This window comes from Panulirus ornatus, chromosome 10 (genome assembly GCF_036320965.1).
Source record: "Panulirus ornatus isolate Po-2019 chromosome 10, ASM3632096v1, whole genome shotgun sequence".
NCBI classification, from domain to species: domain Eukaryota; kingdom Metazoa; phylum Arthropoda; class Malacostraca; order Decapoda; family Palinuridae; genus Panulirus; species Panulirus ornatus.
The window spans coordinates 1775942-1798040 of NC_092233.1; the positions used below are offsets into that span (position 1 = coordinate 1775942).

The window sequence follows — 22099 nt, forward strand, 5'->3', positions numbered from 1 at the left end:
TGTTTGTTGTGTCTGAATGTTGAATTTTTCTTACAGTCTATCAGTCTGTATCTCTTTAGTTGTTCATTATTCTTTCAGCATCTGTCTCTTTCTACTTACCTGTCACTCCCTCTGACTGTACACTTCTGTCTCCATCGTTGCCTCTCTTCCAATCCCAACCACAGGTTCCGCTACACGACCCTTCTCCACCACAGGTCTCCCTTAATGACCTCTTCTTACTACAGATCCCCCTTAACGACCCCTCCCCCACTGCATGTCCCCCTGCATGACCCTCCCCTCATTACAGGTCTCCCAGCATGACGCTTTCCCCTCACCATACATGACCCTTCCCTTACCACAGGTCTCCCTGTATGACCATCTCCTTCCAAAGGTACCCACTGCATATCTCTTCCCTCATCACAAGTCCCCTTGCATGACCTTTCCCTCACCACAGGTCCTCCTACTTGCCCATCCGTACCACAGATCCTCCTACACGACCCATCCCTTACGACAGGTCCCCCTGCATGACTTACTCCTCATCCCTTACCCCAGGTTCCCCCAGTATGAAACCCCATATATATACTGCAAACGGGACAAGGGTTAGCGTTCGAAATACAGAGATATAAGTTTGTTGCTTGTACGTGGCATGTTTTATGGGAGGGTAATCATTGAGAGCGTGAAGGCATGTGGAGGAAAAGTGTGGTTTCAGGGATGGTAAAGGATGTATGGATCAGGTGTTTACTTTAAAGAATGTGAGTGAGAAATACTTTAAGAAACAGAGGGATCTGTATGTGGTAGTTATGGATCTGGTGAGATTGTATGACAGCTTGAGATAACATCTAGAGAAAAAGAGCTGTTATAGATATCTGAGGGTGGATATGGCAGCGAATAGAACCACAGAAACTGAAGTGATTAATAGGGTGGTTGAGGGGGCAAAGGTTCTGGAAACATATGATAACAAACCCATTTTTGTTCTACGAGATAACGTTCTCTCTTTCCACACTTTCTTCATCGCTCCCAGAACCTTCGCCCCCTCCCCCATCCTGTGACTCACTTCCGCTTCCATGGTTCCATTCGCTGTTATGTCCACTCCCAGATATCTAAAACACTTTACTTCCTCCATTTTTCTCCATTTAAATTTACATCCCAATTAACTTCTCCCTCAACCCTGATGAACTTGATAACCTTGCCCTTATTCACATTTACTCTCAGCTTTCTCCTCTCACACTCTCTTCCAAACTCAGTCTCAAACTTCAGCAGTTTATCACTAGAATCATCCACCAGTGCTGTATCATCGGCGAACAACAACTGATTCACTTCCCAGGCCCTCTCATCCACAACAGACTGCATACTTGCCCCTCTCTGCAAAACTCGCATTTACCTCCCTCACCACTCTGTCCATATACAAATCAAACAACCATGGAGACATCACACATCCCTGCTGCAGACCGACCTTCACTGGGAACCTTTCTGTCTGTCTGTCTGTCTGTCTCTCTCTCTCTCTCTCTCTCTCTCTCTCTCTCTCTCTCTCTCTCTCTCTCTCTCTCTCTCTCTCTCTCTCTCTCTCTCTCTCTCTCTCTCTCTCTCTCTCCGTGGTAAACCATGTCGTATATCATTGTGCTCTCATTAACTGCATTAGGTGTATAGTTCTCACTGTGGAAAATAGAAAAACATCACGAGTGGTCTGAGTGTCTGCTTCACTTGTTTCGACGTGTCTGATCAACATGAAACAACCATATCATCGTCACCATCAATATCGTCATCCTTTTACACAACCCTAATGAACCCAGACATTTACATTATAGCTATCACTAACTTTAACCCAGACACTGACACTATAGCTATCACTAACCTAGACAATAACACTACAACCGTCAACGTTTTTGCTCAAGACATCAAAACTAAAGCTGTTACTACATATACCCCGGAAACCAAAGCTACAGCAGTCACCATTCTTACCCTAGACATTAACACTAGAACTATCACTATCTTTATTCCAAACTCCATCACTATACCCTTCATAACCCCTGACAACAATACTACAACCGTCACTATCTTTACTGCAGACGCCAACACTATAGCCACTATAGCTCTTACTATCTTTACTCCAGACGCCAACACTACAACCGTCACCATCTATCTATTTACTATGTATCTATTGATCCTTTAAACACTGACCACACACTCTCAATCCACTAAGTTTCTCTCGCTCACTACAGTAACTCACACTTAATCCTCTGGACATGGTAGATATGTGGTTATTCGCCAAGACCAGGCCCGGCTAGCCGGGGTGTACCAGGACCCGTCCCCGCCAGTCGGGGTGTACCAGGACCAGTCCCGGCCAGTCGGGGTGTACCAGGACCCGTCCCGGCCAGCCGGAGTGTACCAGGACCCGTCCCGGCCAGCCGGGGTGTACCAGGACCCGTCCCGGCCAGCCGGAGTGTACCAGGACCCGTCCCGGCCAGCCGGGGTGTACCAGGACCCGTCCCGGCCAGCCGGAGTGTACCAGGACCCGTCCCGGCCAGTCGGGGTGTACCAGGACCCGTCCCGGCCAGCCGGAGTGTACCAGGACCCGTCCCGGCCAGCCGGAGTGTACCAGGACCCGTCCCGGCCAGCCGGAGTGTACCAGGACCAGTCCCGGCCAGCCGGAGTGTACCACGACCCGTCCCGGCCAGTCGGGGTGTACCAGGACCCGTCCCGGCCAGTCGGGGTGTACCAGAACCCGTCCCGGCCAGCCGGGGTGTACCAGGACCCGTCCCGGCCAGCCGGGGTGTACCAGGACCCGTCCCGGCCAGTCGGGGTGTACCAGGACCCGTCCCGGCCAGCCGGGGTGTACCAGGACCAGTCCCGGCCAGCCGGAGTGTACCAGGACCCGTCCCCGCTAGTCGGGGTGTACCAGGACCCGTCCCGGCCAGCCGGAGTGTACCAGGACCCGTCCCGGCCAGTCGGGGTGTACCAGGACCCGTCCCGGCCAGCCGGGGTGTACCAGGACCCGTCCCGGCCAGTCGGGGTGTACCAGGACCCGTTCCGGCCAGCCGGGGTGTACCAGGACCAGTCCCGGCCAGTCGGGGTGTACCAGGACCCGTCCCGGCCAGCCGGAGTGTACCAGGACCCGTCCCGGCCAGCCGGGGTGTACCAGGACCCGTCCCGGCCAGCCGGGGTGTACCAGGACCAGTCCCGGCCAGCCGGGGTGTACCAGGACCCGTCCCGGCCAGCCGGGGTGTACCAGGACCAGTCCCGGCCAGCCGGGGTGTACCAGGACAAGTCCCGGCCAGCCGGGGTGTACCAGGACCCGTCCCGGCCAGCCGGGGTGTACCAGGACCCGTCCCGGCCAGCCGGAGTGTACCAGGACCCGTCCCCGCCAGTCGGGGTGTACCAGGACCCGTCCCGGCCAGTCGGGGTGTACCAGGACCCGTCCCGGCCAGTCGGGATGTACCAGAACCCGGCCCAGATGAGGCACCAGTACCAAACTCCCTGGGTTGTTGGGTTTGAAGGGTGTGTCTTCGTGTTACTACCGAGCACCTGACTCCCTGTACAGACACACAAGTTTGTGATGGCTCACCTAACTTGTCTTGTGGCTCACCACATGCGCTACTCTCCTCCGGGAACCCCGCCTCCCAGTAACGACTATCATCACCAGATCATGCTCGTCACCAGGACTGTCATCACGATCATCACCACCTGCCTGATCCTGGCCGTCGGGCGGCACCATCCATATTGTTGGCGCGACAGCCAGCTGGGTGTGTGGCGCGTCTCCCACACACACACTCCGGTCCGACCGACTGTTCCTGCCAGAGACACGTACTACATCTTGCTACAGGGCTATGTACAAATACCTGGACAGTCCAAGGAAGCAATGGAGATATACCATCAAGAAAATCTCAACAAAATACAGACCGGGAAGACTGGGTAGAGAAAATCTTTCCCGGACAGAGTGGGAGAGGAGCAAGATGCTCCACAGTGAAAAGATGATAGTATATCTTACCTTACCTTACCTTACATTACCTGGGGACAGATGGTATGATATGGCTGCCGTGTGTTGCGCGTTGGTCAGACACAACAGGTGAGGAAGGAGACAAAAGGTGAGGGAGAAGACAACAGGTGAGGGGGGAGACAACAGGTGAGGGATAAGACAACAGGTGAGGGAGGAGACAACAGATGAGGGAGGAGACAACAGGTGGGGGGGAGAAGACAACAGGTGAGGGAGGAGACAGAAGGTGAGGAAGGAGACAACAGGTGGGGGAGGAGACAACAGATGGTGGAGGTGACAACAAGTGAGGGAGAAGACAACAGGTGAGGGAGGAGACAACAGGTGGGGGAGGAGACAACAGGTGAGGGAGAAGACAACAGGTGAGGGAGGAGACAACAGGTGGGGAGGAGACAACAGGTGAGGGAGAAGACAACAGGTGAGGGAGGAGACAACAGGTCAGGGAGGAAACAACAGGTGAGTGCCACCGTTCACCTTCCAACGTGATGATCACACGAGCAGTCTTCCTAGACAGACGGTAACAAACAATATCGTTCACTGACAGAAGTGTCACAAACAATAATGATCATAGATAGGTTACAAGCAGTAGCTTTTCTAAAAGATTTGGTCACAAACAATACAGTTCCTGGACAGATGGGTCACAAACAATAGTGTTCCGAGATACACGGGTCACAAACAATATCACACATCTTGGTGACACAACTGGTACTTGGTGCCAACGGTTCCTGGTGAGCTGCACCAGCTGGCCCCATGTGCCTGGTACCAACTGTTCCTAGTGAACTGCACCAGCTGGCTTTAACTAACACCTGGCACATTTTAAAACACATATTTTTCACTTATTCCAAAATTCGCAAATACTTTTCCCTATCTCTTCTTTTGCCTTTTCATAGCCTACATCAAGGCCCGTGACTGGAGCCTCCAACATAAACAAAAAGTAAGGAAAATATCTTGCCATTCAGAAGCCATGATGATGAGCAGAGAAAAGATTAACATCCAAAATGTTTAAGGAAACTTTGAATGCGAGGAAAGCAATGGCTTTGGAAGCAGTAAACGTTAGAGCAACAGGACAATATGTGTAGTTGGAAAAGCCAGAACGATCCCCTGCTTTGGGAGAGGTCGTACCATTGTATGTTTCCACAAATTAGGAAAAGTTTTGGTTGTCAAGTAAAAGTAGAAGATACGAGAAAGAAAATGCACAAGTTTAGAAGCATAATGCTTTAAAACATAAAAATGGATGCCATCTGGTCCATACGCTTTGCTTAAGTCTAGAGAGAGGATTACAGAGACCATTTTGGATTGAGTAAAGAGAATATGAGGAGAATACAAGGATTAGTAAAAGTAGGATCTCGGTGTGAGGTAATGTTAGAGTCATCCAGCAGTTAGTGGCAGGGACAACTACGGTAACATTGGGAGAGAGAAGAGAAGGAAAGGTAGTATATCGAAGGGTAATGGAAATATTTTTAAACACCAAAAACAACCACAAGGAGATGAAAAGGAAATGTTGTGCGTCCTTTAAATAAAATAACGCGAGGCATCACGGACAACTTGCCTGCAATGATGGAGAACAAAATGAAAAATGAAATCGAGTCAGGGGGAATGTCCCCTGCCCGAATGATCTCTGAACATGTATTGTTGAACGACAGACGGGAAGACGAGGTTGTGTTAGAGGAAGATGAGGTATGCACTTCCATTCTGCAACAATATCCTCCCCCACGCGATCACCACAGACAGGTGCATCGTCAGCCGAGAGGCGTAATCTACCCAAAGAAAGAATGTTAAAAAAGAATTTTTGCAAGTTAGTCTAGTCAGCGCAACAAAAATGTCAGCATTTACGTTTGGAAGAGGAAACTGGATGATGACGTACGGTTTATAAAGATACATTTACAAGAGGATGTCACACGAAACTACGGGATGGAGGGAAGACTGTCTAGGTAAAGGATTAGAGAAGAAACAGTTCCACTGTCTTAGGAACGGAAAGGCAAGCTAAAGCCAAGTGAGCAGTGCACAGAAGCAGTTTTGGTCACCTTACCTAAAACCAGACATAAACAGCACGAGAAGAGTACAACGTCGAGCCACCAAGATGATTCCTGGACTGAGAAATAAAACCTTCCGAGAGCAGATGAAACAACCTGAACTTATCTCATATTCAAAATGATCAAAGACTATGATAATCTTGATCTATCAAGTTACTTAAGAACTGATTTGTCGGATTTACTCGTAGTAATGGATACAAACTCGTGGGCAAACGATTTACCTCGAATGAGGCGAAGTACATTTTCTTCAACACGGTTGCTAACTCATGTAACGATCTCCAACTTTAGAATGGTTGAAAGCAGTACTACAGACACGTTTAAGAACAGATGATAATTACTCCGCTTCAAGTCCACGACTTGCACTATTTGTGGCTCCTTAGTCACAAAAACAGTTTGCAGGGTATTCTCTTTAAATCATCTGTTTGCCTTCTAATTTTTCCTACTCTATGTATAAGTTTCTGATATCTTCCATTATCACAAACAGCCTCGAAAGAACCCAGTGGTCTGTTGGTGTTTAAGTTGTTTCGTATTTCTTTGTATATCCTGTAAATATGAATCTTACGTTAACTTACCTCATATCATACAGATGCCAAGAATACCAGTCCTCCCTTTCTGACGGGAAGGCACTCTTTGGGTCCCAGGGCTCCACTCGGGCCCACCTGCCCCTATTATGTCCATCTTTGATGTCCGCTCTATACTGACCTCCACCTGCCCCTACACACTCTTCACATATACTTTCACTGAAATGCTTTGTCTATGTAGAACTGACAAATATAGATGTAGAATTAAGTAAGATATAGATGAAATACTGCCAACACCACAAACGCACTGCCAGTACACTAAGGTACTACCAGTACCACTATCAATGTACCATGAGCAAGTCAGTAATAAAACATCAGTATATCAACAACAGACTTGTTAACACCACATTCTCATGCAGCAGACTAAGTTTAGATGAGTGAAGTAGGTGTACCATGGCCCTCAGAGCAAGGGACTGTGATCATGAACCTCCAGCAATAAGTAGAGAGAGAGAGAGAGAGAGAGAGAGAGAGAGAGAGAGAGAGAGAGAGAGAGAGAGAGAGAGAGAGAGAGAGAGAGACTGACCAGGTAGTGGGAGGCGGGGCAGGGGGTGTCTACGGGGCGGTCCTGGTCGCTAGCGCTGGGAGAGGGCGTCCCGTGGAGCAGGTCCTCCAGTGACTCGATATATTCGATGGCATTCCTCAGGATCTCCACCTTGGGCATCCGTTGGTTAGGGTTGCTGCACGTCCGCCGCTTCAGCATTTCGAAGGCTTCGTTCACCTGTCGGGAGAGAAACTTGTTTCATTAATAAAGTGGTCAACCTTACAGGGCAGGAGGAAACAACAGGTTACTATGGAAGAGTTTGATTCGGGGAGAATATAGTTACTAATCACCTGAATTGAATAAGGTGGAGTATGGCGCGTGTAAGGCATCATCTTAACTACAATGTGGTAAGTTTTATGTTGGTCAGACTGGTGAGGATCTTTCTGTTAGACTTAAGCAACAAGAATCAAATGCCTTGTTTAATCATGTTAGAAATTATGACCACTGTATTGACTGGAGTAATGCAATTTCACTTATTAACTCTACCTCTTGTACATACATGTAAATAACATACTAGGCTCCAACAGCCAGGATCGAACCCGGGACCCCTGCGTAGGCCATGATCATAGCCTAGCGGTAGAGTTCCCGCCTCCTACGCAAGGGTCCGGGTTCGAGCCTGGCTGTTGGAGGTTTGTATGTTATATGGTAATGTTCGTTCATACGCAATATTTACGTATACATGCGTATATACATATATGTCTGTGTATGTGTATTCATATGTATATATACGTGTATATGTTCTTATGTATATGTGTGTATGCATATGTACATGTTTGGTCGTATATATATATATATATATATATATATATATATATATATATATATATATATATATATATATATATATATATATATATATATATATATATATTGTAATATAATCATGTTAAAAACTATGATCATTGTATTGACTGGAGTAACGCCATCTCAGTTGTTAACTCTAACTCTATTACCAAGAGAAATATCATTGAATCTTCTATTATTAAATACACAAAGAATTATAATCTTAACATCAGTGATGGTCTGTACAAATTAGATAACTTTATTGTTGATAAGATTTGTAAAGTGATAAGTTTATGAACGCTTGTTCTATGTTTTGGACAATCACATGTTTACCAAATGGCGTCCTAGCTTCGTCTCTTCGATGTATATCAACTGACTGTTATATTCCTCTCTTGTGTCTCCCCTGATGATGTGATTATTACACGAAAGTGCACTTCGGAACTTTTCGTGTTTCATTTTCCCCGTGGACTCATAGGAATATATATTGAGAGGGTTAGGGAAAATGATTTGGTAAACAGAGAAGAGGTAGTAAAAGCTTTGCGGAAGATGAAAGCCGGCAAGGCAGCAGGGGTGGATGGTATTGCAGTGGAATTTATTAAAAAAGGGGGTGACTGTATTGTTGACTGGTTGGTAAGGTTATTTAATGTATGTATGACTCATGGTGAGGTGCCTGCGGATTGGCGGAATGCGTGCATAGTGCCATTGTACAAAGGCAAAGGGGATAAGAGTGAGTGTTCAAATTACAGAGGTATAAGTTTGTTGAGTATTCCTGGTAAATTGTATGGGAGGGTATTGATTGAGAGGGTGAAGGCATGTACAGAGCATCAGATTGGGGAAGAGCAGTGTGGTTTCAGAAGTGGTAGAGGATGTGTGGATCAGGTGTTTGCTTTGAAGAATGTATGTGAGAAATACTTAGAAAAGCAAATGGATTTGTATGTAGCATTTATGGATCTGGAGAAGGCATATGATAGAGTTGATAGAGATGTTCTGTGGAAGGTATTAAGAATATATGGTGTGGGAGGCAAGTTGTTAGAAGCAGTGAAAAGTTTTTATCGAGGATGTAAGGCATGTGTACGTGTAGGAAGAGAGGAAAGTGATTGGTTCTCAGTGAATGTAGGTTTGCGGCAGGGGTGTGTGATGTCTCCATGGTTGTTTAATTTGTTTATGGATGGGGTTGTTAGGGAGGTGAATGCAAGAGTTTTGGAAAGAGGGGCAAGTATGAAGTCTGTTGGGGATGAGAGAGCTTGGGAAGTGAGTCAGTTGCTGTTCGCTGATGATACAGCGCTGGTGGCTGATTCATGTGAGAAACTGCAGAAGCTGGTGACTGAGTTTGGTAAAGTGTGTGAAAGAAGAAAGTTAAGAGTAAATGTGGATAAGAGCAAGGTTATTAGGTACAGTAGGGTTGAGGGTCAAGTCAATTGGGAGGTGAGTTTGAATGGAGAAAAACTGGAGGAAGTGAATTGTTTTAGATATCTGGGAGTGGATCTGGCAGCGGATGGAACCATGGAAGCGGAAGTGGATCATAGGGTGGGGGAGGGGGCGAAAATTCTGGGAGCCTTGAAGAATGTGTGGAAGTCGAGAACATTATCTCGGAAAGCAAAAATTGGTGTGTTTGAAGGAATAGTGGTTCCAATAATGTTGTATGGTTGCGAGGCGTGGGCTATGGATAGAGTTGTGCGCAGGAGGATGGATGTGCTGGAAATGAGATGTTTGAGGACAATGTGTGGTGTGAGGTGGTTTGATCGAGTAAGTAACGTAAGGGTAAGAGAGATGTGTGGAAATAAAAAAAGCGTGGTTGAGAGAGCAGAAGAGGGTGTTTTGAAATGGTTTGGGCACATGGAGAGAATGAGTGAGGAAAGATTGACCAAGAGGATATATGTGTCGGAGGTGGAGGGAACGAGAAGAGGGAGACCAAATTGGAGGTGGAAAGATGGAGTGAAAAAGATTTTGTGTGATCGGGGCCTGAACATGCAGGAGGGTGAAAGGTGTGCAAGGAATAGAGTGAATTGGAGCGATGTGGTATACCGGGGTTGACGTGCTATCAGTGGATTAAATCAAGGCATGTGGAGCGTCTGGGGTAAACCATGGAAAGCTGTGTAGGTATGTATATTTGCGTGTGTGGACGTATGTATATACATGTGTATGGGGGGGGGGGGGCCATTTCTTTCGTCTGTTTCCTTGCGCTACCTCGCAAACGCGGGAGACAGCGACAAAGCAAAAAAAAAAAAAAAAAAAAATATATATATATATGTATATATATATATATATATATATATATATATATATATATATATATATATATATATATATATATATATATATATATATATATATATATTTATATATATTGGAAAGGATCACAATTCTGCCCGTGATCAAGTTATTCCTATGAGTCCACTGGGAAAATGAAACACGATAAGTTCCTAAGTACACTTTCGTGTAATAATCACATCATCAGGGGAGACACAAGAGAGAAATATAAGTCAGTTGATATACCTCGAAGAGACGAAGCTTGACGCCATTTGGTAAACATGGTTACCAAATGTCGTCCTAAGATCATTGCTAGTCCGCCCAACATAAAACATATTACAGTTTTTACAGGGTACTCTATAAACACAGCCCGCATAACGTTTTTGGTGAGTTCCTGTTTAAGATATTCTTTATAGTATTGTTATTGCTGAAGGCTATATCTAAACTAAAGGATTTAAGCAAACTGGAAAGTAATGTAAAATTAGTAAAACTGAGAACTAAAAAGATTCTTGGTGTCAAGGTGAGGTCTGGGTTTAACTCTATAAAATGATTTCTTTGCCAACTTAAACTTTGGATGTATCAATGAAAGATCTAGGATACATATACGTAATGCCTTAAGGAACATAGACTGGAATGATAATAGATTACCTCTGTCATGTTCAGCTGAGTAATAATAGATATATGAACAAACAATGGTACGTTTTTTGTATATGCTAACTTAGACATGTTATGATCCATATGGATCATGCAGTCTAAAAACAGTAAATCACCATTATTTCCACTTATACATTAAAGTCGATGGAAGGTACTAAACTGTTAAGTAAAGAGAGAAATGTTTGTAAATTTTCGTTTGTTGGCTAAACACCAAGAACATCATCTACATACCTTAACCAAAATGCATCAGGGGGTTAGGTATCTCTCATATCTCTCCTCTCAATCACATCTCCTCTCACACATTACATATCCTCTCACACATCTTATCCGCCCTCTCACACAACACATCTCCTCTCTCGCATATAACATCTCCCCTCTAACACATCACATCTCTCAAACACCAGATCTCCCCTCTCATACATCACATCTCTCAAACATCACATCTCCCCTTTGACACACTACATCTCCCCTCTGACACATTACACCTCTCCTCTCACACATCACATCTCCCAACTCACACATCATATCTCCCCTCTCACACATCACATCTCCCTTCTCACACATCACATCTCCCCTCTCACACATCACATCTCCCATCTCACACATCACAACTCCCCTCTCGCACACACATCACATCCAATCTCTCGCACCCTCCCAGGACCACCATACCATGGTTCATGACCTCACCACAGCATAGTTCATGACCTTGCTACACTAGGTTTCATGACCCTACCAAACCAGGGTTCATGACCCTACCACACCAGGGTTCATGACCCTGCCACACTACGGTTCATGACCCTACCACACCAGTGTTCATGACCCTACCACACCAGTGTTCATGACCCTACCACACCAGTGTTCATGACCCTACCACACCAGTGTTCATGACCCTACCACACCAGTGTTCATGACCCTACCACACCAGTGTTCATGACCCTACCACACCAGTGTTCATGACCCTACCACACCAGTGTTCATGACCCTACCACACCAGTGTTCATGATCCTACCACACCAGGGTTCATGACCCTGCCACACTAGGGTGGAGGGCGTTACGCCTAGGTGGTGATGGCTTGGTTTGCATGAACATGTGGCACCAATTCTGGGCGACGTCGGCCCCTACAGTCTGTGCGGAGGCGTTTACTGTTTCGTCTGCGTGACTCCAAATGATCTTTTTCTGTGTGAAAGAGAACTCCAGCTTGCTGGTGGGCTGGGCTCACGTGTCCTTGTCCGAGCTGACGATTTCGAGGACAGTGGACGGTGTGACCGGGAGTGGGCGGCCTCGAGGCTACTGGGTGACCTCAACACGTTGTGGGGGACCGTGACCGGTCTCGTGAGTGTTACGAGACTTGCAGGAAATGGGCGCTGGACGGCCATAAAGATGGTGGACGGTCGCCATGACCTTAAACGTCCTGAAGATTTAGAATGATCTCAAGGACAGTGGATGGACTCACGCTAAGTGGAGTGTCTCAGGACGCTACCTGCCACATGCTTCCTCAGGGAGGATATACTGACAGGGTGGACGGGATGACCCCTGCCCCACCTCCGACACCTATCTTGACACATCACAGAATTCTCGTTTATCGTCCCAGTATCAGCGGTTGTTGGGGAAGAGCGCACAACTTTCACTTTACCCACCCCCCCTTTACCCCGCTCATCCTAACCTAACCTAACCTAACCTAACCTAACTTCACCCATATCACGAATCAGTTCCATTGATAAGAAAGGAGAATGTTCATTACAAAGTGACATGGAAGCCAAAGACATACTTTCAGCAAGACACGGAATGAAATATACAAGACGGCAAACTCTGATATTTGTACAAGAACAATGAAAGAGGCGAAAAGTGAGGTTGTTAAGCCCTTGTCTGCTCTTTTCAATGTCACTAGCTACGGGAAAAGATCTAGATGAGTGGAAGGTTGCTACTGTAACGCCGATATTCACGAAAGGAAATAAGCCACTGCCCGGAAACTATCACTCTGTTAGCTTAATGTTTGTAGTGGAAAACTTATGGAAACCATCATTCGAGACAGAACTGTAAACCATTAGAGGACCACCACTTAATAAACGATCCTCAACATGGGTATTACGATATCGCTCATGTCTGACAAATCGACTTGATTTCTTATATCATAACATCAATATGTATGACAAATGTAGGTTAGTTCATGTAATCTATGTAGATTTTCAAAAAGCATTACATAGGTTCCGCATCGAAGTTTACTAACAAAAGTAAAGTCACACGGCATTGATGGAGTTGTACTTCGTTGGATAAGAAATTGGTTGACTGGCAGTAAACAAAGGTTGTGAATAATAGTCAAAGCCTCGGAATGGTTAAACGCAACAAGTGGAGTGCCACGAGGATCAGTCTTCGTACCAGTTCTTTTTCTAACATACATACTAATGATAATGATGATAAGCTGCATTACAAGATATCAAATTTCGCTGATGATGCAAAGCTGGAAAATATATTTACCAATGAACTTGATTATTTGCAGCTTTAAACTGACGAAAACAAACTGATGGGCTGAGCTCATAGGTGGCAAAGGAATTTTAGTATCGATAAGTTGCATAGTTTGCATGTCGATAGAAAAACTGAAAAGGCAAACTAAAGTATGAATTCTGTTGAGCTGCAAAAGGCAACAAGGAAAGGACTTCGGCGTAAAAATCTCAGGTGATCTAAAACCAAGTAGGCAGTGCACAGGTGCAGTAAAACGAGCGATCAAAATTCTTGGATTTATGGTTTGGGCCTTCAGATTTAAGACTAGGGAAATCTTCCTCTCTTTACAATTCATTGGTTCGTGTACATCTTGAGTAATTTGTTTAGTTTTGGTCATCCTGCCTAAAGCAAGATTTAGATAGAATAGAAAGGGAGCAGTGTCGACGACCAAGACGGTTTCTGGGTTGAGAAACAAATCCTGCAAGAGCACATCAAACTAACTGAATCTACTTACCGAAGAAAAAAGATGGACAAAAGGTGGTCTAAAACAAGTGTTCAAAATTATCAAAGTTTCTGATAGGCTCGATTTATCAACTTATTTATGACTTCATTCGTTTGATTTCATTCGCAGACTCGTGGATAAACATCTTACCTCACATGAGGCGAAGTACTTTTATTCAACAGGATTGTTAAGATATGGAACGATTTGCCAGTTAGAGTAGTCACGTGAAACAAGCATTATAGACACGTGTAAGGTTAGACTTGATAAATATTTCACTTCAAGACCACGGCTTTCGTTATTTGCGCATCTTTAAGTTACAATGATAATTTGCAGAATTTTTCTTTGAATTACCTGTGTAACTTATGTTTCACAACACTAATCTGTGAGTTTCTGATATTTTCTAGCAACACAATCAGCTTCGAAAGGACCAAATGGTCTGTTTCTGCTTCAATACCTTTGTATTCCTTTGCATAAGCTATACATGGTAACAAAGAGAGTACAAAAACAAATTGTTTTGAAATGTTGATAATCACAGATTCGAAGAAAGAAGTCAATCACTTTGACAACAGCAGTTGGTAGTCTAATGCACAGACATCACACAAAAATACGAGATTCCTCCTCGAAAAATGGGGACACCATTCACTCCCAGTGAATTCCGGAACTTACCAGGAGTCACCGACGAAACCAAGCGGTACCTTGACAAGAGGACAGTAAGGGTATCACATCAGCTGAAAATAAACGACGACAGCAGATGGGTGGCTGCAGAAAGCAATAATGTGGCAAGCCAGATATGTAGTGGAGGAGTATGTCACAAGGAATTTAATGCAGTTGCAGTAACTACATATTTGCGCTGAACGGGGAGGGGGCTCAACGCTCGTGGGGCGCTGTCTCTTAAACATTTGTTGTTATACAACTTTTCAGACTTTTTTATGTTGTTAGGGTTCAGAGCATTTATCGAAGAACTGGTCACTAATGTCATCATCATATTTGTTTTGAAACCTAAAGGTTTTGATCAATTAAGCAAATAATTACTTTCCTCTTTTCCATGATGTGTAATTGTATGGTCTGTATCCTTTCTCAGTAACTCAACTTTCTTAATTCTGTTACCATCCCTGCTGCTTTCCAATCGACCTTCTCTGTTAGCTCTGTCTGCTTCTTGGTGAGTAATAACCAAAACTAAGAAGCATATTCGAGTTTTGCACTAACGTAGGATGTGAACAGCTTGCTGAATATTTTGTTATCCATGTACCTTTATACAGTGGTATTTAATGCCAGTAGACAATATATATCTCGTACATTTCTCTCGTAGTGATGCTCTAGTGACGGATAAGGTACAATGTCACCTCCCACAACCCCTAACACAGATTCCTGACGCTTATTTCCTGCTGAATGATATCGACTCCATCTTAAACTGTGTCCCATCCTCACTAGTCTGTAAGGTCATACGCTGGCCCTTCCATATGTCGGATGTCCTGGCAGGGAGGGACTCTGCTCATATTTCAAATCCGTCTAAAGATAGTATGTATCCTGCACCATCAAATACTCGTCACCCCGCCACACATTTCCCAGATACAACACTTACCCTCTGCCACTGACCACCTTCACACTACCATCCTCAGCCCCGTCCGTCGCCCACTACATCTCAGCAATCCTCATGGTTCCCACGCTAGAGGCATCATTTAAAGATATTCTCACATGGCAGAGAGGGACCGTGTTTTATTACACTGTTGACGGTCATCTAAGACAAAGTTATTACGCAACACTTTTTCCGATTTTTTGAGAATTTGCGTAAATCTTCCACTCCTCAGTGCAGACATCTTGAGTTATTTTCTTATTCTTTATTCATTCATTCATTTATTTATCTTATTTCATCTTATATGATTATCATCATTATTATTTGTGTGTGTGTGTGTGTGTGTGTGAGTGTGTGTGTGTGTGTCCCCAGGTCATGTGCAGATGTTTGCACTGACACATTAAACATCTCAGCCATATCGCTGACCTACACTGACATAATATAATACAGTGATATGTCGCATCTTGACCTTCATATCTATAAGTTTTTCTTCTGCATCTTGATATGCATCTCTCGCTCACATTTACTGCCTGATGATTTTTAAGATTATTTCTCTCTCTCTCTCTCTCTCTCTCTCTCTCTCTCTCTCTCTCTCTCTCTCTCTCTCTCTCTCTCTCTCTCTCTCTCTCTCTCTCTCTCTCTCTCGACGTATCAAATAGACGATGTTGATAACTGAGTCTTGGTGGAAGTGGCGGTGAGTCTGGGGATGGACCAGTAGGAAGTACAATATATGATGCAGTAGCGGCGCTGCGAGCCTCCCCCAGCCTGTCAACACACCCCTGGTGATTCAGATGGTCCATCAGCCACGGAGGAGGAGGGAAGTGTTTCTCGCGTGTCCTCCATCCGTCACCTTCCCAAGAACGTAAACAGTTTAAGTGTCAGTGTCTGACGGTGGCCAGGGCAGGGAACTCCCCTCTTGGTACATATCCCACCCAGGGAGCAGGATGCCCCTCTACCCCGGTGAGGGTTGGAACTCCCCTGTTAGTGTCCGTCCTATCCAGGGGCCGGTACATTGCCCCCCCCCCCCCCCCCCCCAGTTAAGGTGGGGAACTCGCCGATAACATGAGTCTTAGCACCTCCCCACCTGAGAGACTTTAAATTTTGCTTGACCAGTTCACTCACTCCGCCGCTCAGTGTGGCCTAGTCACTAACACTGTCAAATCAGAAGTGATAATTCATGATGATGATCATATCAGAAATGAGAATTACTCCCTTGTGCTTCACAATGATGAAAGTGAAACACGTGCCATATTCACCTAACTAGGCATCAATATTGGTCGGTCCCCTCAGTCATCCACAAACTTACGTCCCCAACCTAAAACCTAAGCTCCTTGGTCGCCTACAAACTCATCGTGCCTCATAGGCAAGAAAATTGATCTGGGTATCATCATTATTTTGAACGTTTCATTGTTGTACGTACGATCTGTAATGGCTCATCCTGCCATCTACCTGTCTATGGTGGATCTGAAACTTCTTCGTCCCCTTGAGTGGTACATAATGAAACATGAAACTAATTTTGGGTTGGCCCATGTCGACCAGGGTAATGTATATGAGAACTCAGCTTGCCCGTCCCACAATCATTGACGTTTGTCACAAGTCTTAATGCAGTGTATAGTGTCAAGTGTCTCAGAAACGTCGCATCCGCCCCAAATTTTGCATAGCACCATCTACAAATCATCAACAGTCACAATTCCCTCCATGAAATAACACACCATCATTCATCAGGGCACCGCAGGTGGCTCTACCTTAGCCACATACGGCCACTATGTGAACCAGTCCCAACAGATCTTGCATCACTATCTTGAAAACCTTGACACATCAGACCTCTCCAAGTGGATTACGTAAATTACAATCAGGACCAACTCAGTCCTTATATCCTACACGGACTAACGTGTGAACAACTACATCATGTGCTTACCATCATGACTAATGATATATATATATATATATATATATATATATATATATATATATATATATATATATATATATATATATATATATATACCGATGGAGCCTTGGGAGAAGACAGTAAAGCCGGTGTTTCCTATGCTGTTTACAGCAATAATAACCTTATTCATTCTCAGTAAGCAAAACTGCATCAACACTGGTTAAGAAAACAATGTACATCATGAAGAAGGTGTAGGGTCAGAGTAGATGGGACAGACAACGGGTGGGTAACTGCTTACTGAGAGCTCAGTCTGGTCGTTTGGCCATAGAGGACCCGTGCGAGGTAGTTTGTTGCCCCGCACTGCGCCGTCACTTAAGTCATGACGTGGTGTTGTGTTGCTGGAAGGGGTCAGTGTTGGTGGAGTGAGTGTCTAATCCGGCCGTCTGATGACTTGTGTACAGCCACGTTTGGTAAAATTTAGTGCTGTTGTTAGTGTTGTGATGTTAGAGTAGTGCTGATGTTAGTGTTGTCTTCGTCTAAAGTTCTGTTTGTTCCTGATGATATGCAGACATACGGTAAAGACAGGGAACAAAAATGGACTGTAACGTTTTTAGAAATAATATGTGAAAGCTGAAAAACTTGATTTGACTAGGAAGTAAATATGATGAGGTTGTGCAAACTGTTAAACAGAGCCTCCTGTACTGTCTCCCCTGACGACAGGTAAGACGTTTGTAAATACTGTATGTAATAGTAATCATATAATGTTTACATGTGGTGGATGGTATGTTATTATGGTATGATGTGCACATGTGGTGGATGGCATGTTACAGTGATATGATGTGTACATGTGGTGGATGGTATGTTATAGTGATTTTACGATGTGTACATTAGGTGGATGGTATGTTATAGTGATATGATGTGTACATGTGGTGGATGGTATGTTATAGTGATCTTATGATGTGTATATGTGGTGGATGGTATGTTATAGTGATATGATGTGTACATGTGGTGAATGGTATGTTATAGTGATCTTATGATGTGTTCATGTGGTGGATGGTATGTTATAGTGTTCTTATGATGTGTACATGTGGTGGATGGTATGTTATAGTGATCTTACGATGTGCACATTAGGTGGATGGTATGTTATAGTGATCTTACGATGTGTACATTTGGTGGATGGCATGTTATAGTGATCTTACGATGTGTACCTGAGATGGATGGTATGTTATAGTGATCTTACGACGTGTACATGAGGTGGATGGTATGTTATAGTGATCTTATGATGTGTACATGTGGTGGATGGTATGTTATAGTGATCTTACGATGTGTACATGAGATGGATGGTATGTTATAGTGATCTTACGATGTGTACATGTGGTGGATGGCATGTTATAGTGATCTTACGTGGTGCACATTATGTGGATGGTATGTTATAGTGATCTTACGATGTGTACATGGGTGGATGGCATGTTATAGTGATCTTACGATGTGTACATGAGATGGATGGTATGTTATAGTGATCTTACGATGTGTACATGAGGTGGATGGTATGTTATAGTGATCTTATGATGTGTACATGTGGTGGATGGTATGTTATAGTGATCTTACGATGTGTACATGAGGTGGATGGCTTGTTATAGTGATCTTATGATGTGTACATGAGGTGGATGGTATGTTATAGTGATTTTACGATGTGTACATGTGGTGGATGGTATGTTATAGTGATCTTACGATATGTACATGAGGTGGATGGTATGTTATAGTGATCTTATGATGTGTACATGTGGTGGATGGTATGCTATAGTGACTTTATGATGTGTAAATGTAATGGATGGTATGTTATAGTGATATGATGTGTATATGTGGTGGATGGTATGTTATAGTGATCTTATGATATGTACATGTGGTGGATGGTATGTTATAGTGGTCTTACGATGTGTACATGGGTGGATGGTATGTTATAGTGATCTTATGATATGTACATGTGATGAATGGCATGTTATAGTGATCTTATGATGTGTACATGTGGTGGATGGTATGTTATAGAAATCTTATGATGTGTACATGTGGTGGATGGCATGTTATAGTGATCTCATGATATGTACATGTGGTGGATGGTATGTTATAGTGATTTTACGATGTGTACATGAGGTGGATGTTATGGTATAGTGATATGATGTATACATGCAGTGGATGGTATGTTATAGTGATCTTATGATGTGTACATGTAGTGGATGTTATGTTATAGTGATATGATGTGTACATGTAGTGAATGGTATGTTATAGTGATCTTATGATGTGTACATGTGATGAATGGCATGTTATAGTGATCTTATGATGTGTACATGTGGTGGATGGTATGTTATAGTGATCTTATGATGTGTACATGTGGTGGATGGTATGTTATAGTGATCTTATGGTGTGTACATGTGGTGGATGGTATGTTATAGTGATCTTATGATGTGTACATGTGGTGGATGGTATGTTATAGTGATCTTATGGTGTGTACATGTGGTAGATGGTATGTTATAGTGATCTTACGGTGTGTACATGAGGTGGATGTTATGGTATAGTGATATGATGTATACATGCGGTGGATGGGTATGTTATAGTGATCTTATGATGTGTACATGTAGTGGATGGTATGTTATAGTGATATGATGTGTACATGTAGTGAATGTTATGTTATAGTGATCTTATGATGTGTACATGTGGTGGATGGTATGTTATAGTGATCTTATGACATGTACATGTGGTGGATGGTGTGTTATAGTGATCATACGATGTGTTCATGAGGTGGATGGTATGTTATAGTGATCTTATGATGTGTACATTTGATGAATGGCATGTTATAGTGATCTTATGATGTGTACATGAGGTGGATGGCATGTTATAGTGATCTTATGATGTGTACATGTGGTGGAGGGCATGTTATAGTGATCTTATGATGTGTACATGTGGTGGATGGCATGTTGTAGTAATCTTATGATGTGTACATGTGAAAGATGGCATGTTATAGTAATCTTATGATGTGTTCATGTGAAGGATGGCATGTTATAGTGATCTTATGATGTGTACATGTGGTGAATGGTATGTTATAGTGATCTTATGATGTACATTGGTGAGTTGATCATGCAGAGGGGGGAGTGGGTAGGGAAAAGAGGGGAGGAGGTTATAGAGGTCAGGGAGGAGGAAGTTATAAAGATCAGTAAGGAGAACGTTATAAATAAAAGTCAGGGAGGAGGAAGTTATAGAGGTCAGGGAGAAGTTAATTTGCATGAGAAAGACAGACAACAGGAGGGCTGATTGGCGTATGACTGGGTTGTCTGGTAAACAGCAACAAAAAAACGATTTTAACTTGAGAAAATTTGTTCCCACTCATCAGTTTTTAAGGTATCATCGACTCCCCGTTGCTGCACATTAGCCTTCTGGCGTCCCTGTTACATCTGTCATTTATACAGTTTATTTCTGGCGTTTTTCTCAGAGTGTACCTGAATTTATAAAATGTTTGTCTAAACGACTTTGGAAGGTATCTATAGTCTTAGCATTCACTACGTCTGACGGTAACATATTCCAGTGCTCAATACATCTATATGAAAAGAATTTTTTTCCCACCTTCGTACCACATCTTTTAGCCTTGAGTTTTATTCCATTTGTCCTGGTAACCGTGATTCACTTTATCGACCTTGTTCAGAATTTTGAACTCTTGGATTAAGTCGTCGCGAAGTCTACGTTTGTTTAGGAAGAAGAGATCCAATCGTTTTAGCCTCTCTTCGTATGCCAGATTTCTAAGGGATGGAATCAATTTTGTCACGCATCTTTATACTTGCTCTAATATTTCCTCGTACTTTTATAGTTTGGAGACCAAAACTGGACTGTATATTCAAGTTGTAGTCTTATTAGAGAATTATAAAGTGTGATAATTGTTTCTGGTGTCTTGTAATCTGTGTTCCTGACTATGAAACCTGACATTTGGTTGCCAATTTTACTTGCTGCTTGACAGTTTAGTGTATTTCAGATTGCCAATGACAATTCCAAGCTCCTTTTCTTCATTTACTTTAGAGAGTTTCCAGTAGTTTGTAGTCGTAACGTATATTACGTACATTAACGTATATTACACTTGTCTACATTAGATTTCATTTGCCATCTGTCTGACCACTCTGCTAGTAAGTTAAGATCTCTATGAAACATTTCACAGTCCCGCCTGTTTACAGCTCTACCTCCTAATTCAGTATCATCAGCAAATTTGGAGATCTTAGATATGATACCAAGTTCTAGGTCATTAATGTATATTACGAAAAGAACTGGGCCTAGGACCGACCCCTGTGGCACACCACTCGTTACGTCTAGCCAGTCTGAGGCTTCGCTCTTTAATACTACATGTTGCTTTCTTCCAGTAAGCCAGTCTCTGATCCATGTAAAGACTGCTTCACCGATTCCGTGTGCTTTAAGTTTATGTGAAAGTCTCTTGTGAGGTACTTTATCGAAAGCCTTTTGGAAATCTAAATATACTACATCAGACAGTGATTTTACGTCTCAGTTATGATAAATAACATTAGAAAATCCAACAAAATCGTCAGGCAGGATCTTCATTGCGAAAACCGTGTTGATTGTCCGATATAATTTTGTGATCTAGAAACATGATGATTTTATCTCGCATTATTTTTCCATCATTTTACCTAACACTGACGTAAGGCTAATTGGGCGGTAGTTCAAGGTACACTTTTTGTCTCCTTTTTATATAGAAGTAACATTTGCTAGTTTCCAGTAGTTCAGGGCACCTGACCATCTGATAGAGATTTGTTGAATATTTTTTGTTATGGGGTATATCAGCTGTCTCCTGACTACATTAAAGAATCTTGGAACTAAGTTATCTAGGTCGTTG

General features: G+C 43.5%; 1 protein-coding gene across 2 annotated transcripts in view; it reads right to left on the minus strand.

Annotated features, from left to right (window-relative positions):
- Positions 1-22099, minus strand: part of nau (myogenic-determination protein nautilus) — a 242458-nt gene that overhangs the window by 181422 nt on the left and 38937 nt on the right. For both annotated transcript variants that reach the window (XM_071665402.1, XM_071665401.1), the window contains exon 2: positions 7105-7299. In XM_071665402.1, coding sequence (XP_071521503.1) covers positions 7105-7299 — 195 coding nt within the window. The remainder of the gene's footprint in view (positions 1-7104; positions 7300-22099) is intronic.